Below are 13,836 nucleotides of genomic sequence, written 5' to 3' on the forward strand. Positions count from 1 at the left end.
TTCTGATTACATGAGCATTCCACATGCACACTTAACTTTATACAGTATGCCCAATTATACACTGTTGCTCAATTTTTTTACAAAGATTATATGATAGTTTTATTTATAGGTATGTGGAAGATCATCTTCTGGCACTATGAAGATGATCTGAAGGACTATTTATAGTGTTCCTCTCCTCATATTTATGGTACAATCTAGAAGTATCTCATGCCTGTGTCTACTTTGGTTTGTTAAATCTTTATTTTTTGTCCTTTCTGTACCAGTGGTGTTGAACAGTTGTGAAAATACTTTTTTTGCTCTTCTTAAATAGCTTTGGCTAGAAGCTATAATTTATTTGCAATTCTGTCTTCTGAAGCCTTTTTGTACCTGTAGTATAACTTTTAACTTGCATCTGAGAACTTTGTAGAGTCAAAAAGATGCTACTGTCTGCATTTTGTTGTTCTTTTCTTCTGACTTAGTAAGTGACATGGCACTTCTACACTTCCTTTAGAAGCTTTATGCAGATAACAGAACTCTACCTTCAGTTTTTCCAGATTTTTCTCTTAATTTGGCTTTTAATGAGGGAACCTCAGCAGTCTGTACCATAACCAGACCAAGAGAGGGAGTGTCAGATCATTAAAAATGCAAACCTTGCCTTTAACAATTTGCCATCTTCAGATGTATGTAGAAATTCTTAGAGATGAAACTCCAATGCTGAAAATCTGTACAATTGTAATGCCTCTCCAGTGTTCATCCAATATAATATTTTGTGACATAACACTGGTATAATTCTTGCTGTGTATGCATTATCTGAAATATTTGTGTTGGGGTCAAGCTATACAACTAAACAACTTATTTTTCTGCTGTGCAAGAGTCTTATGTAAAGGATTTGTCTTTCTGGTTTGGGCTATGTTACGTGTTGTTTTATTGCCAGTATAATCTTTCTTATTCATTACATAACCATTTTGTGATAGTAAAGCTAGAGAGAGCTGCTGTTTTGTGTAGTAGTAGCCATTCTGAAAATCAGAAATTAAAATAGTGGTGTTTGAAGTAGATTTTCCAGTCAAGCACACAACAAGTTGTTTAAAAGGAGCTTTCTCTCTTTTTGCTGTACTGAATTCATAGCTAGGCTACAACTATTCTGAGATCAACTCAGTTAAGTCCAGTTCTTCAACCTCTACTTTTGTTGCAATATATCACATATATCTGTTTCCAAAGGGCCCCAGGTCCCCAGCACTAATGCCATCAGGAGTCATAGTTTTGGAGATAGCATGTCCTATTAGATATCTTCCCTATTCTGGTTTCTAGATGAGAACTTGTCTTGCCATGAAAAGCCCTTCTTGTGTTAACTGCACTGAATGGGGCTTTGAACATCTTATTTGTTTTTGCAATTATGTTTTCTTATATCACCTTTTCAACTAAAAAAAGGTATCCAAGGCAATTCACAAATTTAAAATCTAATTACATATGAAAAACAATGGTTGAGCCTATTTATTCACGTATTTTTGATCTGCGAATCCAGAGGACTCCCATTGAGCCACAACCCCTGCTAATTGGGTAAGAGGCACTTTTTCAAGTGGGTGCTCCTTTTTTTAGCAGGGGGAGAGTAACTGGCCCACCTCACCCCAGCACTGTCTGTTCTAGTGGCTGTCTGCTGGTATTCATTTGCATCTTTTTAGATTGTGAGCCCTTTTGGGACAGGGAGCCATTTAGTTATTTGATTTTTCTCTGTAAACCGCTTTGTGAACTTTTAGTTGAAAAGCGGTATATAAATACTGTTAATAATAATAATAATACATCCCAACCTGAAGCCCTCAGATGTGACTAGACCTGTGCTCCGATCATCTTCTGAGGCCAATGGAGGCTGCATGCAGCCCCCACGGGCCTCAGAAGGTCCTAGGAGGGCTTTCGGCACAGAGCCTCTACGGGCCTCAGAAAGGCCTCCAGAGGTCCTAGGAGGGCTTTCGGCACACAGCCTCCACGGTCGTCAGCAGATCCAGGTATGACTGGAGCAAGGCTCCAGTCATGTTTGGAGCTCAGTGGATCCTGAAATCCATGTGATTTGATATCATGTGAAATTTGGTATCTGCAAGGGATCCAGTAACGGAACGCTTGCGGATAACAAGGGTCCACCTGTACAGCAAAAGTCCAAACCAAACAGGAGCTAACAGAGTATTCCTTCAAATGAAGCCTCAAATGACCTCTGCAAAATGACAGCTTTTGCCAACAAGAAAGGGAGCAGACTGAACCTGCCCAAGGTGGGAATTCTATGGGTGTGTTGCTGTGTTGAAGAAGGCCTTGCCTCCCTTTGACCTATACATATTTGAAATGACAGAGGGATTCAAAGCAGACTCTCTGACGGAGGTCTCAAAGGTACAAACAGATTCATATGGGATTTTTGAAAGTTTGTGTGCCCCAGACTCTGGTGGTCTCTAGAATGATCCTCTGAGTTGAGTACAGTGTCCATCTGGAAGCCAATTAAAACAGTTTTCAAACTTTGTTTGCTTGACTGGGGATCAATCTGCCATTTAGACTGAATTTGCAAGTTTTGTGCCACCGAGAACTTGATTTGTATCCCAAAGAGAGAATAATTCATGGCACTTGTAAGCAAAGAAACACTAACAAAAAAAGCAGTATCCAAAATAAAATCAGCTGATCAGATAGGTCTAATTTGTATAATGTGCTGCAGCTGAAGAATTTAGAATGTATAGTGCAGGATTCTAGGCTCACTGAGTACAATTGATTACAAGCTTGTTAGTGCCAGGAAATTGAAAACTTCCTCAAATAAGAGCTTGTCACCTTACTTTGGCTTGTTATTATATGTTTTGTTCTGAAGCATGTACCTTATGCCTAACCTGATGGAATGGCCTGACTCTCATACACTTACATTTAGAGTTAGCAATTAGTATCAGATTTTTTTAAGGGCACTGCCTAGTACTGCATTTGAAATGTATTGTTTCAAGAGTTGTGTTCAGCTTATAAATAAGTGCTTAAGTGAACTAAGTTCCATTTTTATGCATAGAAAACTGATACATGGTGTTTCATGATGCTTTCTGAAATGCCAGGATATAAGTATTAACCTTTATCACAACCATGCAATATAATTTGTGGTGCTTTTTCAGTGCTGATTTGAGGTTGTAAAATACAGGATGGATCAGGCTAGAGATTTATCTTTTCTATGCTTGAAGATTAGCTCTCCATGACCCTAAAGCTTGTCTTGGGGTTACTACAATAAGATAAACTCACCCTGTTTTTTGTACTCATCAGAATGACTAGAAACAGTAATCATCCCAAGGCAGAAAGCAAATGTGACTTGTGAATAATTCTGTGTCAATTGGGCCTTTGTCCGCACTGTTCTTGACTCTTCCTTGGTTTCTGCTTATGTAATCTTTCTCTTCTCTCCATGTTTTTGTTTTCGTTTTGCTTCCCAAGGGCATGATGATGCGGTTTTGAAAAGTGTGGATAGTTTTAGCTTTCTCCATCACCCAGTTCATCAGAGAAGCTTAGAGATCCTGCAGAGATGCAAGGAGGAGAAGTACAGTAAGGCGCCATACCCCACCATCTCTCTGACATGACACTCACACAGCAGGAAATGGAAACCAGGAGCTTTCTGAGTGGGCTACTGTGCTCAGGACTTTCTAAACCTGACCCTGATGTTCACTTGAATAGGCAATTTGCAACACAGGAGAGATTTTGTTGCTCTCTCACGGGGGATTTCTGGACAGGATGGGTGGAACCTAGAGGTTGGATATGGATGCTCTAAATCCTTTTTTAAAAAAATTGACTCATAAAGGCATCTCCATGACCTAAGGCATGAAGAAATTTTACCAAAGTTTTTACTGACTGAACTCTAAAGTATAGGATTTGGAGGTTACAAGCTTTTCAGATGCAGCAGTTTTCATCATGTGGAGTTATATTCTAATGCACAGTAATTTCAGGTATGGGTAGGATTTTTGATAATATTTCAACAAGTTTTTGTCCTCTGTCCTTATAGAGTAGCATCTACATGATACCTTTTTTAAAAAAGTCCTTGGAGAGGACTCCTGAAGCTTTTCCAAGGCTTTAGTCAACCTGTAAAAACCGTTATGCCTTCAGACAACTTTCTTCATCAAATTGAATAGCAGAGATGCACTTGGTCTCCATTTCCTTCTCCTCACTTCTGTTTGTTACATAATGAACTAGTCCTGCATGAAAACCAGGCCCGTTTGCCTTTTTTACTAATAATGGCTGGATTCCTGTTGTGGGAGGAGAAGGGGTCCAGCAGCATGAAACATAACACCCTCTGCCATAAAGAATAGCGCATGGTGTTTCAGTGCAATAATGACATTGAGAGCCTACTGAAGGTGCCATGATGCTAGCTTGCTCATTAAACAGCTTTGCGTATGCAGTAACCATTTCACTTCAATGATCAGGTGCGCTCAAAGTTTGACTCTTTGTAGAAAATTCAGTTTTTCAATGAGTTTTAATGTTTTGGAGTTTCATGGAAGACTTGTACCTTTTTATAGATCTCCAAATAACATTTGTACCATAAAGGTTTTCAAGGGGGTCCCTGTATCAGCAGATTCACTTGTTTTCAGATTGGGTTCGTGGGCCCCCGCCGCACGTCCCCTTTGGAGGTGAAGGTAACTCTGTTCCCCTCACCTTCGGAGGGTCCATTGAACCCAGCAGAGGCCGTGGATGGATGGATGTGCCTCTGAAGGGCTCATACTGAGCCATCAGTAAAAATAAAAAGGTACTTCCGGTTTCTCCGCGAAAGTGGAAGTGATCTTTTTAATGCCTTATAAAGAGAAACCAGAAGTCACTTTTTTGTGTCGGGCTCAGTCTGCAGATGTCCATCCATGGCCTCTGTTGGGTTCAGAGGACCCTCTGGAGGCGAGGGGGAGGCATTAGCCTGTATCTATGATTTCATGTAACTGCAGGGGTTTCCGGAATGGAACCCCTGCAGATATAGGGGCACACGTGTATATAGAGGTATTATTGCTAATCTTAATAAAAGAAATGATACTGTCTCATGTGTATCTTGGCATCTTCTGATGTACTATTGCCCACAAAGGTTGGTGCACCCTCTAAAGGGGTTGTGGATGGTAAGTGTTGATGTGAGTGCTTGCAATCTAATTTTGAAACCTGAGCACATTGAGTTGAGGGATGAGTTGCATGACTCTTACATAAAATTGCTTCTGAACATTGACTGTGTGAGTGTAAGAATGTCTAATACAGAATTAGGCTGCAGTCCTATGCACACTTTCTTGGAAGTAAGCTCCATTGAACACAGTGTGATTTATATCTGAGTAAACATACATAGGATTGTTCTGTTTCAGAACATTGTATTAACATGTTTCAAATGCAAGGTGGTGTTGAACCTGCATTAGAACAGCCTTGCTGGATCAGACGAAGAGTCCATCTAGCCTCTGAAGGGTGATTTTGTTTCAGCAGTAGCCTGAAGTCTGTGGAAGTTCATGAAACCTAATAGACCATTATTTGCCTTCAGCATTTGGATTCAGAGAGATGCTGACTCTGGAATCTCCATTTTACCATCATGCTTGATGTTTGATCTATCCTCCATGAATTTAATACTTTTAAATGATGTAAGCCTGAAGTGATTTGTCACATCTTATAGTTGCAACATTCATAAGTTAATTGTGCATTGTGTGAAAATGTACTTTTGCCTACCCTGAATCTATTGCTAGTCAGTTTTGCTTGGTACCCTGGAGTTCAGTGCTCTAGCAGAGAGGGAGAAAAAAATTTCCATCTGGTTACTCCGCAACCGTTACTCATACAGAGGCTTCTCCAACAGCTCTGTGCTATATATGTTATATGTTATGTATATACTATACATAACATAGTATAGTATATTTAATTTAACATAGTATAGTATTCAAATTTATTTAAAACATTTAATATGCTGCTGTTGCAGTTCACTAACATTGAACTTCGTCTGCCATTTTGTTGCCCATTCATCTGGGTTATAGTTCATCAGAAAGTGAATACAGTTTACCATTTAGCAAGCAGAAACTTACTATTACTGCCACCATCATCTGAACTGTCCTGCCAGGTGGTGAGGAGAATCTTAACACTAACCCAGAGCTATTCAAACTGGGGCATTGTGACGCCCCAACCTGACAGTCCTGGCCTCTGGCCCCTTAAGGGGCAGGGGAAGGCAGCGACATGATCCCAAGGATTGCGTCGCTAAGTGGGGCTGCAGGGACTGGGATGCACTCACCAGTCCGTGCAGCAGCTTGTTGAGGGTGCGGGGAGCCTTGTGCAAGCACCTGCAGGGCTCCACAATGTTCCAAAAGTGAAAGCGGAGCGATCGCGCTCCACTTCCGCAAAACCGGATGTGGAGCGTGATCGCTCTGCTTTCACTTTTAGAAGGCTGGGGAGCCCTGCAAACATGCACACAGTGCTCCCCACACCCCCGACAGGTTGTTGCAGGGACTGGTGAGTACATCCCAGTCCCGGCAGCCCCCCCTTAGCGACGCGATCCTGGGGATCTAACTAACTCCTAATTCCTGGGGATCATGTCGCTGCCTTCCCCCTGCCTCTGCTGCCTCCCTCCCCTCCCCTGCAAGGACTTACTGTGGTCCTCAAACTCCGATAGTTTGAAAACCACAGCACTAACCTCTCTTTCCTAGATTTCTGAACAAGTGATGTCTGGTAAGATTCTTTTAACTACTTGAACAATTTGGATGACTGACTTATCACATGATTATATGCACATCATGATAAACTATTACTTGGCAAATTTGTCATGGAAAAGGAGAGAGGGACCTGGCATTCTACCAGAGTGGTAGAATTCCCACTTTGCACCCAGAAGATCCCTGGGTGAATTCCTGTCATCTCCAGGTAGGGCTGGGAAATAGACTCCTGTCTGAAACGCTGGAGATCTGTTGCCTGGCGTTTCAGACAGGAGTCTGTTTCCCAGCCCTACCTGGAGATGACAGGAATTTCAAAGTTGGCAGTACTGTGAGATCATGATCTGAGTAGAACGTAACTTCATATACAAATATATGTTCATATGCCTGGTCAGCTCTTTTGAAATCTTGCTTTCCTGAATAATTTGGTGCCATCTGCAAACTTGGCTACTTCACTATTTACATCAACTCAATTATGAATTAGTTAAATAGTACCAGTCAATACTTTGAGTTTACCTTTCTCCATTAATAGTATTGTCAATTGATTATTCCGCGTCATGTGTGTTAACCAGTTACTGTTCCATAAGTGTACATTAGATGTCCTCTAATCCCATAATTTCTGATTTTTTTAAAGACTTCTTTAGCGTGGGCCTTTGTCAAAGACTATGCATGAACTGTATTTGTTAAAAGTTCCAAGAGAAATAATCTAATTCACATATGAGAAGTCAATGTTTTGAGATTAAGTACTTCCCTAGAATCACATGACAATATTTAAGGTTATTGTAACCAAACACAACAGGATTCTGTCTTTTAAATCCTGCCATTGAGTTAGAGTTTATTGAATCGTCTTATTAATTGTTGTTACTTTAGTAAACTTTATCTCAAAGGAAATACAGTGGTCTGTAGTTTTGCAGGGATTTTAGGGGGTTTTGTGTTGGTGGTCTGTGGAATTGCAATTGCTGCAGCTAATAATGGATTTCCTCTGTACGGAGAGAAAATTTGCTGCTAAAGTATCTGTTTTAATCCCAAGTGATGGTGCTTGCCTAGATTTTTTTTTTCCAAATTGAGTAGCTTTTGCTGATTAACAATTATGTAATACAGTTCTGCGTTTTAATTTTAGTGCTTCCCAACCACAGGGTACATCTTAAAAGTAATCAGTCCTGTTCATTTATAAATCTGGTTTCTGTGATAATAATTGTATGCTATTCATATCAGATACTGTTCCCTTAACTTTATTCCTCTGTAACATTAGTTTTACTACTTATCTAATGAGTTTTAAAAAGCACTTAAATTGAAACAGATGAAAGGTGTATTTTTAATTCAGTAGAATGTGTTGGATTGTCTCTTGTTGATAAAGCTCAACACAACTGGGCTTCAGGCAAAAAAAAGGCCAGAGCAGAACAGTAAGTAGTGCTTTTTATTGCCCTGTTTCTAGGTCATTTGGAGTTAGTGTCAGTGCAGTATGTGTGCCTGTTGTAAGAATGGCCTTCCAGATATACCTGACTCTATTAAGCACTTAGCTGCAACCAGTGATTTAATTTGGCAAGATTTTGTATCATTCACTCTGCTAACATGGTTTTCACTTGTCAAAATACTCAGTTTGGTACGAAGCAGCTGACACACAATGGGGAAGAACTGTTGACAGTTAATTATCTTATTTGAGGTGTGACTTGCAATTAGTTTTTTTTAGGTTGAGTTGTCAGGTTTGTTTTGACTATGGAAGTTTGTGCTTTTTAATGCCAGGCACACTTGACTACCAATTCTCCCCCATGTTATGTTTTCCTAGGAACAGAAATGTATCCCTGCTCTAAATGTATAATATGGTTCATCTTTGGAATTCCAAGTAGATGATATGGCAAACCAATTGAGTGGGATATAGTTTCCCTTATTGGAATGAACAAGTCTAATATATATTTTACCAGCCATGGCTCATCCCTTCCAATCCTTATTTCTTTTTATATTCCCAGCATGTACCATGTTGAACACATGTTGCAGTTTGGTCTTTTCCCTCCACCTTTTCATTTCGCTTCGTGAATTTCTTTCATGTAAAACAGAGCTGATATTCTCCTTGATCTGCTGCCATAGGTATTACCCGGAAACGTCCAAGAACACCCCTTTCTGATCTGCAGGGAGTTAACACTATCAACGAAAAAAGTCAGCGGTGAGTCAAATTATGTGATAAGTGAAATTGCTGAAGAGTTTTGCATATAGAAGCGCAATGGTTTTGATTCTTTATCTGTTCTGTGTTCCATTTGTAGCTGAATTAAAACTAAAGTTCTGTGCTTGTTTTCCACATTGTAGTGATTCGTATGGCATTGGCTGGAATAGCAGGATGGGCATCCGACAGAGCAAACTCTCCAGCCATAGCAGTTTCCTCGACAAAGATGGAATATTTGTGAATTCAACTAACAGCAAGCTCCTGGAGAGAGCCCATGGCATTCTCATGTTAGTGCAAATGTGTCCTTACTCTAGGAGTGTCTTTATTTGGTCGGCCGCTGTGAGATACAGGAAGCTGGACTAGATGGGCCTATGGCCTGATCCAGTGGGGCTGTTCTTATGTTCTTATGGAAATGGGATAAAGCTGAGTAAAAGAGGTCCTTATTGCATTTCTCTTACATCAGGAACACAGATTTGCCCATTCAAATTGGGCAAATTAAGTAATGTATAATAAATTAGATATATTTATTCTACCCTTATTTGGTGGCATACACAAGTGAGAAATAGTTGGAAATTTGGAACTTTAGATAATGGTGTTGAATCATATAATACTTGATATATGGTAAATGGGTTATGGAGGCAACTTGTGAGCTATTCTAGGTCCCTACCTGTCAGCCCCACAGAAAGAGTGGTAAAAAGCTTTAATTGTAGGCATGTGTTAGAGTTTAAACCTGAAGATACCCTTGAAGCGATGTAGGTGGTCTTCAGATTTGTGAAAGTAATGTAACAACTGCAACAATTAAATCCCCCTTATGCCCTGGTATCCCTTTTAGCAAAATCACAAGCGAAATAACTCATCTTTCCTCTTAGATGGTAAAGAAGCTTCTCTCTTGGTCTTGGGTGGGTTTGACAAGAAACTGCCTCCTTTTCTGTCATTTCAGGATCTTTTAAACAATTTGTACATATGCACCCTAAAATCAAAATGTAAACATACTCTAAAATACGCACATCCTAAAACAAAAATGCATATAAGAAGAAATAACAGTGGGCATGGCAAATGTCATCTTGAACGGCATATAGCAGTGTCCACAGCATCCCACATTTCAAAAATGTGCTTTCAAATTAAGGAAGGCATAGAACATACAAAGATACAAATAACTCAAGAACAATCTTTCTTCTACCCTAAAGAAGCTTTCTTTTAAATGCACCATCACAACCATGTCAGTACTTTGTTGTCTGACATCAGATAGTAGTCCAAATTTATTCCAGTACCTAAAAATTTTCCATAAGAGATCCTATTGTATCTACCTTTCCTTCCCAATGAAGCTCTTCACGTTGCTTTAATTCTATAGTAGCTGTGCTCTTAGACTTTGTCATTGAACATTTGTAATTAGCAGTAAATGCTTTGCTCCTGATGCTTTAATATGGACCTCTTTGTAATTTTCTTAGGCGAAATAAGAACTACAAAACCAAGCCTAACCTTCCAAAGGTGAGAAAATTCAAGTATTTGGAGTCAAAGCTGAAAATCTACCTTAATACCTGAACTGCATATGGGAACAATTCTTACTAGTTTACAAGGTTGTAAGGATTGCATCAACATAATGCATGCAAAGTGGTCTGCATACCTGGTATACAATCCGAAAAACACTTTTGTGGGAGTAACTCCCATTGAATTGAATAGAACATAGAATAGAGTAGACATGCATAGGATTATACATGGAACTTCAGTATCCACGAGGGATCCATTCTCAGATCCCTTGCTGGTACTGAAAATTGCAGACAATCAATTTAGCGATTTTCCACCTCTTTCTCGCTCTGGTCCCCTCCGGAGGGCTTTCTGAAGCCCAAAGCACTTGTCTGCCCACTGCCTCTGTGAGCTTCAGAATGGCCTGGAGAGATGAGAAATCTCACTTCTGGTTTCCCAAGCCCTCTGATTTTTCCAGGCCTCAAAGTGCCTAATATGGCAAAAAAAGTCACTTCCAGTTTCCCTTGGGAAACTGGAAGTGGCGTTTTTCACCTCTCTGGGCCATTCTGAAGCCCGCAAAGGCAGCAGGCAGATGCACTCTGCCTTTCTGGGCTTCAGCAAGTCCTCCAGAGGGACGCTTTGGAGAGCTCAGGTGAAGCCAAGTCTGGCTCAGTGTGGGTCCAGGGGACCCACATTGAGCCAGATCCACGGATGAAAAATCCGTGGATAAACAGGCTCCACCTATACAGTCATTGCTATACAAATGTTAAGTGGTGGTTATATTTTTCTGTATGCTTCGAAGCTCAAACCATGGTTTGTTTGCTGTGGTTGTGTAAACCATGGCTTCTTGTTACGTCTAAACCTACCCAGGCTGTGAAACATCCTTTCTGAATGTGCGTGCATCCGTTTCACCATGTGTACAAGTGATATATTTTTCTCAGTGGTGTATAATCTTGACTGCACTTTTTTGAGTCGAAGTAATATTCATGTATGAAAAGTTATATGTGAAGCAATTCCTAATTAAACATTAACTTGTACACCTGAATGTTGCAGAGACTTTGTTTGAATCAGTACGAACCCCTAAATTGTAGCTTTCAAAAGATGATTGGGGTTTGAGCTAAATGAAACAGTAGGTCTGTTCCTTAAATCATAAAAGTACTGATAGCTTCTTAGAAATTTCGTGATTAGTTTAGTAAACTATGTGTTGAATACTATTTTGTTGCTGCATTTTGTCTTCTGTTTTTGCTGCTTCGTGGCTTAAAATAAAATAGGTTTCTCCATCCAATATCTTAAGGCCTCGCTGGGAAACCTGAACTTGCCACAGTAATCCATGCTTAGTTCTTGTTCAGCTTGGACTGCTTCAATACATTGTACACTGGCTGCCTATGAAAAGTGTTCAAAATATGGCAGCCAGGCCATTCATTGGGTACCCATCATATTTTGTTCATGTTCATCATATTTTGCCAGTACTGAAAGATCTTCTCTGCTTCTGGTTTGTTTACTGAATGCTATACAATTCAGAATGCTGATTCTGTTCTATAGTCTGAAGTAGCCTGAGACCACAGCATCCTTAGAGCCACCTTCTCCCATATGAGCCTGCTGATGTATTGGGGTAATGTACTGAGACCCTGTTCCATGTGGCCACCCTTTTTAGAGGGTAGATGGTTGTGGTCAGACAGCTGCCAGTATCATTTTCACAGCACATTATATGTTAAGCAGGCATGATGTAGACTTGACCCAGTGCTCGAAGTTCTCTGAGTCAGCTGCCACTCTTTATTTCCACAGCACTTACTGGAGGTGAAATCACTCAAGCACTTGACGAACCTGACGCTGCATGATCGCATCACAAAGTCTCTTCTCCACCTTCACAAGAAGAAGAAGCCCCCAAGCATCAGTGCACAATTCCAGGTTGCTTGCAAATGTTAATTTGGGGGAAAGTATGATGTGAAAAGTAGGCCCTGCTAGGCTCTTCTTCAAGAGGCAGAAAACTGTAATTTACAATATGTGAAACAGGAACTGGGATAATGTTACCTCATTGCAGCATGAAAAGGCACGAAATGTGTATATTCAAAGCTACTGCACAATAATGGCATTGAATGGACTGCAGTTCCAGGCACATTCCACACACTAACTGGATGTCAGTCCTCAACTCATTCCAAAGCCACAAGGAATGAACCTGAAATGAAAAAAAACAAAAACATTAATAGCTACTTCTGACCCTTCATCTTGTATGATTGGAACATTTTTCATTTATTAACAGAGTTGCTTTTTAATGATAGTATATTAAATTTAGTTGGATTTATATTAAGCAATGGAAAACAATGACATGGGTCCAGTTATTTTTAGATACAGATCTTTAACATGCAGTAGGTACATTCTGCATCTATGTAGGTTTGTGACCCTAGTTCAGAAATCCTCATAAGGATATCACTGAATCAGAAGTCAGACCACAGCATTCCTGCCTATATATTAATTGTTCTACTTCTGGAATGCTGCATATATCATTACACAATTTAGCTTTATGTTATACACTTGAACATGCAATGCGTTCAGGTGATCAGATGTCTCAAATGGGAGTGCTATCTAAAAACGGTTAGAAGACTGCTTAGATATGGCATTGCTCAAATTAAACCAGCAATGTCATTACTGATCCCTGTAAAAATGTTGCAGATAACTGGTATGGGATTACAACTATATTGCACTGTTGAAGAGTTCATGCAGTCAGAGAATTAATTTTCTCCTACTGAATTATGTTTGTCTATATAGTTATGATGTATATGAGAGAAAATATGAATGACAACTTTCAACAATCCTTCTCTTAAGGTAACTCAAGTACATAGCTCACTTCAGTCCCTAACAGCGCAATCCTAAGCGCCCCTTTGATCAGCGCAAGTCTCTTGCGCCGGTTGAAGACTGTCTTGAAAGTGCCATAAAGCACTTTTGCGCCACTCTTCAGTGAGATAGGTCAGCGCACAGATGTGCACCAGCCTCCCCATGCTGATGTGGGCCCCAGAGACGGGTGAGTTCGTGTCTGCCGAGCTCAGCTGGCGCAGAGGTCTGGGGGGGGCAAGGAGGAGGCAGGAGGGAGGCGTTTTGGGGTGTTTCAGTGCCATTATTGTACAGTAGCTTTGCTATATACACATTTCATGCCTTTTCATGCTGCAGTGAGGTGACATAATTCCAGTTCCTGTCTCACATGCTGTAAATTACAGTTTAAAAGTAGGGCAATGGAAGGTTTGACAAAATGCTATTTTCATACCCAAAAGTAATTTTTGCTGAAGGCAATTCTGTACTTAACTCTTGACTTTAGGCCTCACTTACTAAACTGATGGAGACCCTTGGCCAAGCAGAGCCCTATTTTGTCAAGTGCATTCGTTCTAATGCTGATAAGGTAAGAGCCTTCACAATTTCAATCAACAGCTACAATAAAAGTTTAACTTTTAATCATAGGGGACCTTGTAACTCATATCTTTGTAAGTTTTATCAACAAAAGGTAGTTCTAATTAAATAACTTTTTTGCCTATTTGAGGTCAGAATAGTGATTCTCTATATACAGTATATCAAACGGCTTTGGATCAACTGAATGACTTAACAGTTAGATTA

General features: G+C 40.1%; 1 protein-coding gene across 4 annotated transcripts in view; it reads left to right on the forward strand.

The window, feature by feature from the left end:
• Positions 1–13,836, forward strand: part of MYO9A (myosin IXA) — a 163,181-nt gene that overhangs the window by 98,841 nt on the left and 50,504 nt on the right. For all 4 annotated transcript variants that reach the window (XM_066634984.1, XM_066634981.1, XM_066634982.1 and 1 more), the window contains 6 exons: positions 3,412–3,519; positions 8,697–8,772; positions 8,913–9,056; positions 10,218–10,257; positions 12,019–12,141; positions 13,544–13,624. In XM_066634984.1, coding sequence (XP_066491081.1) covers positions 3,412–3,519; positions 8,697–8,772; positions 8,913–9,056; positions 10,218–10,257; positions 12,019–12,141; positions 13,544–13,624 — 572 coding nt within the window. The remainder of the gene's footprint in view (positions 1–3,411; positions 3,520–8,696; positions 8,773–8,912; positions 9,057–10,217; positions 10,258–12,018; positions 12,142–13,543; positions 13,625–13,836) is intronic.

This window comes from Tiliqua scincoides, chromosome 8 (genome assembly GCF_035046505.1).
Source record: "Tiliqua scincoides isolate rTilSci1 chromosome 8, rTilSci1.hap2, whole genome shotgun sequence".
Classification (NCBI taxonomy): Eukaryota; Metazoa; Chordata; class Lepidosauria; order Squamata; family Scincidae; genus Tiliqua; species Tiliqua scincoides.